Source organism: Procambarus clarkii, chromosome 43, assembly GCF_040958095.1.
Source record: "Procambarus clarkii isolate CNS0578487 chromosome 43, FALCON_Pclarkii_2.0, whole genome shotgun sequence".
NCBI classification, from domain to species: domain Eukaryota; kingdom Metazoa; phylum Arthropoda; class Malacostraca; order Decapoda; family Cambaridae; genus Procambarus; species Procambarus clarkii.
The window spans coordinates 17,556,543-17,561,261 of record NC_091192.1 but is presented as its reverse complement, the minus strand read 5'-3'; the positions used below and the strand labels follow the sequence as shown (position 1 = coordinate 17,561,261).

Here is a 4,719-nt window from a genome sequence, read left to right as displayed (position 1 = left end):
CATCCTTGTCACTTTAGAATGAACTACTACGTATTTCCTTTCTTAACGTATAGCTTGGAACAAGTCTCAGATATACAATATTCTCCACATACTAAGTAGTACCCTCACGCATGGCAATATTTCTAAGATAGAGTCTGGGGGGGGGGTGAGGGGGGTGAGGGGGGTGAGGGTGAGGGGGGTGAGGGGGTGAGGGGTGAGGGTGAGGGGTAAGGGTGAGGGGTGAGGGGTGAGGGGTGAGGGTGAGGGGTGAGGGGTGAGGGTGAGGGGTGAGGGGTGAGGGGTGAGGGTGAGGGGTGAGGGGTGAGGGTGCCTCACTGGTGACTGGCCTGGGTCAGTGTTGCCACCTTGTTACGGACCCGAGACCAGTGTCGTAACTACGGAGCTGTGACGACCACGCCATCTGTGAGTCGGCTCCCGAAACCCCCTCCAAAAGGACGAAGCCATCTAGTGAGGACAGGATATATACCGGCCACAGGGGTTGGTTTCCCGTCTTGATCAGCTAGTAACGTAGCCGCTGCTGACCTCTGGTGAGGTGGCGCTTAGACAGCAACGCCATCTATGGAGTGGATAGGTGGACGTTTGTGTCTAAGCTGGTGAGGTGCCCTAGAGTGTAACTAGTACTGATGACGTGTCTGATTACAGAGTCGACCTGGGACTGCTGGATTGGACGATGGGCAGTCTACCCAAGGCAGTCATAGTATCTCCACGTGTTTGCTGCAGAAGCTGTGAGTCACCCCCCCCCCCCCCCCCGGATGAACACTGTTGTGTTAGCCTGCCTGTGACGTGGCAGAACCAGGAATTGTCGTACCCGGGGCTGACTGGTGGAGAAGACTAGCCACTGGGGTGTTGAGAGAGGAGAGTGATCAGCAGAATCACACGAGACTCCTGCCCAGGGCTCGCAACCCTAGTATCGGTCGTGGAGTGGCCTACGCGGCGGAGCGGATTGGAACCTTCCAGCTACAGGCTGGATTTGTGGTTGAAGGCCTCCACGACGGTACACCCAGTGGGACTGTGATTTGGCTGGCCTGTGGCCAGGGTAGATTCGCCTAGAGAATCGAAGGATTCATCGTGAGGCCCCAAGACGAGAACCAGGGCTAAGCATCGTTGAGCACCGTGGAACATTCCGCGTCTTCAGAGGAAGACGATTCTGCACGTTGAATATTTATAACCCCCGTGTGACAGTATATATATTTATTTATTGGTGGTGGTAATTATATATTTAATTTAGTGTATTTGTATCCCTTCCCCTTTAATTTACTTGCGTTACGGAACACACCCCTTGAAAGCCACTACTAACTTGGGGCCGGATACCCAAACTCTAATAACATCAGAGAAAGAACCCAGTTGCGACCCAATAGGGCCGTAACACACCTCAACAGGCAAGCCACTCTAAGTACTCCTTTCCTGGTTGATGACATACCTGACTATATACTTCATCACTCCTTCCTCCCTTCAACATACAACTAAGGAGTACCCAGAATCTATTCCTAAAAAGGGCAACCGCAACATGGAACTCTACATACAACACTACACGTGACAATATTTGTTAATCACCCCCCCCTAGCACTGTTGTTGTTGTTGTTGTTGAGTTAGGGGCGACGACGATCGTGGGACCGGATGCGCCCCGGCGTACCCATGAAGGGTGAATCACAAAGCCAGGAAAGGCGAAATGCCAAGCCAAAACGCGAAACGAGGGACGCCAAGCACTAGAAACAAATATGCCACACGGCAAAGCTACGCACAAAGGGAGAGGCAGAAGCACATAATAGAACAGGGCAAACAAACAGCCAGAAGGGCACACAGCATGTCATAGAGCAAATACACAGGAAATCAGAGCACATACTTGCCCGAGAACTTGGCCCGCAGGAACCTTACATTGAACGCCTCCCAGAGCACCCATTGCCAAGGGTCTCGTCCATCCACCGGGGACGCCATAACATCCGGAACTGGGGCAACAAACACCTGCAAACTGGGGGCCCAGATGGTAGTACTCATGAGGCGAGAAGTCGCCACTCGCCCCCACAGGAAGGGAACTTGCCCCCCACGAAAGCACTCCGGTCCGTCAGACAGCAGTTACTCGGCAGTCTTCAACCAGTGACCCGGTGGCATCACAGACGCCGGCAACACGTCCCCCAGGGCCCCAACGCGCGCCCACACCACAGGGGTACCCGCGGCCCCGGGCACACCACCAGACGACAGCAGGGAACCCGGGCGGCGCGAATCCTTCCGTAACGTCACCACCAGGCCACGCCCAGCACCAGAGTCCACACCATCCCTGGCAGCGGAAGCCACCACCCCCCACTGTGGAGGGTCCCCCGGCGGGGAAAGAACCGAAGGCACGTCCGAGACACAGGCACCAGCACCAGCAGGCACATGGACCTCCGCCACCATGAACCGCGGAGACATCGACGCATCCGTATCCACACTGTCAACACCCGAAGCCCCACAGTCCCTGAAGTCATGAATGTCGGCCCAGGAAGAAGACGAACGCCGGGAACATTTGGGCACCGGCCGGATATCGTCCGAGCCTATAAGTGACCCAGAAACATGGGTACCACGAGCCGAAGTAACCGACGCCAGAACGGCAGCAGCCTCTACCACAGGGGGAACCAGGCCACACACAGCAGGAGGCTCCGCAGCCACCTTACCTTGAGGTTACCTTGAGGTGCTTCCGGGGCTTAGCGTCCTCCCCAGGTACTCGTCCTGGTCCTAGTTGCCGGACTGATCAACCAGGCTGTTGGACGCGGCTGCTCGCAGCCTGACGTATGAGTCACAGCCTGGTTGATCAGGTATCCTTTGGAGGTGCTTATCCAGTTCTCTCTTGAACACTGTGAGGGGTCGGCCAGTTATGCCCCTTATGTGTAGTGGAAGCGTGTTGAACAGTCTCGGGCCTCTGATGTTGATAGAGTTCTCTCTCAGAGTACCTGTTGCATCTCTGTTTTTCAACGGGGGTATTCTGCACATCCTGCCATGTCTTCTGGTCTCATGTGATGTTATTTCTGTGTGCAGGTTTGGGACTAGCCCCTCTAATATTTTCCATGTGTAAATTATTATGTACCTCTCCCACCTGTGCTCAAGGGAGTACAGTTTTAGGCTCTTTAGTCGGTCCCAATAGTTTAGATGTTTTACTGAGTGGATTCCAGCAGTAAAGGATCTCTGCACGCTCTCCAGGTCAGCAATTTCTCCAGCTTTGAAAGGTGCTGTCATTGTGCAGCAGTATTCCACTCTTAGAGAGCACAAGCGTTTTGGAAAGTATCATCATCGGTATAGCATCTCTAGTGTGAAAAGTTCTTGTTATCCAACCTGTCATTTTTCTTGCAGTTGTGACGGCTACTGATGCTTGGTGCCACCCCAGCACCAAGCACATCCGAGACCCGAGTCACGGACACAGGCCCAGGCGCAGCATCAGAAGACGAGGGAGAAGACAGCGACGTCACACAGGGAGCTCCAGGAAGGCCCACGGGAGCAGCTGGAACAGCGACAGGATCAGGCAGACCAACCGACGGTACCTCAAGAACCGGAGGAGGGACGGCAACAACTGGAGGAACGGCAGACGCCGCCAGGGAAGCTGCAGCAGCAAACGGGACGCGCACCACCTCATCAACATCACCAGAGACTGCCTCCAGAGGGAGCGGCGGGAAATCCTCATCACGGAACAAGTTGACAGGAGCAGCAGGACCTCAGAGTACCCGGCAGCCTGATGCCCCAACAGGCCACACCGGAAACAGGTACGAGGCTGCCGGGCATAATACACCCGGACGTAGTACCCCATAAGCCGGACAGAAGAAGGTATATCCGACCGCAGGCGCATCCCCAACGTGCGAATGTTTGTACGCCTCCCAGCATACCACCCCGAGGAGAGCGTGTTCACCCGCACGCTGACAACAGTACCAAAACCCCCGAAGTAACGCCGGAGGAGGTCATCAGGGAATTCCAGGGGCGCACCATGGATACTGACATAAGTCAGGGCACCACTGCGGTCCGAAATCGCCACATCGTCTGGCAATGGCAACGTACGCCCCCCGTACCGACGGAGGAAGTCCCGGTACTCGTCCTCCCCCGCGAACTTAATAACAACCCGATGGGCAGTAACTAGCTCCACATCGTAAACTGCTTCCACCGGGATACGAAGCATGTCACATATCACCATCTCGATGGTCGGATAAGCAGCCTTACAAGTGAACTTCAGGCCCACGGAGTTCACACGCTGAACAGGAGGAAGATGGCCCCCCATGTCAGAACTGCCACGTCAACTCAGCCAGGCAGGCAACAAAACTGGTAAGGCAGGGACGCCCACACCACCTGGTGACCAAAACAGCAAACAACTCCAACAGCCACAGAGGGTCGGTAAACGTCCTCGCTCCACGGCTGCTAGCAGTCGACTCCCCCCTAGCACTGAGGTGTTGTGTCAAGGTCAGACCTTCACTCCCGCTGTAACTAACGTGCGGGCGTGCGGGCTCGTTTATACATTTAAGAATGCCTGATTATGAACAGTTAGGCTGTTACAAGAAGGTCTGGTTAAGAATATGACAAATGCAATGAGATTTGCTTAAATGTAATAGGATAAACAGCCAACGTGGCAAGGGGAAGGGGGCAGGAGGGAATTTTCAGGGGAAAGCGCCAAGCCATTACGCCTATATATAGCACTGGGAAGTGGTCAGGATAAGAATTTCGGAAAGTGGGACAAGGAGCTAAGATTCTAATACTAGGAGATTTCAG

At 54.7% G+C, this 4,719-nt stretch overlaps 1 protein-coding gene across 1 annotated transcript in view; it reads right to left on the bottom strand.

The window, feature by feature from the left end:
• LOC138373661 (protein argonaute-2-like) overlaps nt 1-4,150 on the bottom strand; it is a 42,587-nt gene extending 38,437 nt beyond the window's left edge. Inside the window, exons 1-2 of the mRNA XM_069340005.1 lie at nt 4,018-4,150; nt 2,169-2,528 (exon numbers count right to left, since the gene is read on the bottom strand). Of these exons, the coding sequence (XP_069196106.1) occupies nt 2,169-2,528; nt 4,018-4,150 (493 nt within the window). The remainder of the gene's footprint in view (nt 1-2,168; nt 2,529-4,017) is intronic.
• Between the last annotated feature and the right edge of the window lie 569 nt (nt 4,151-4,719).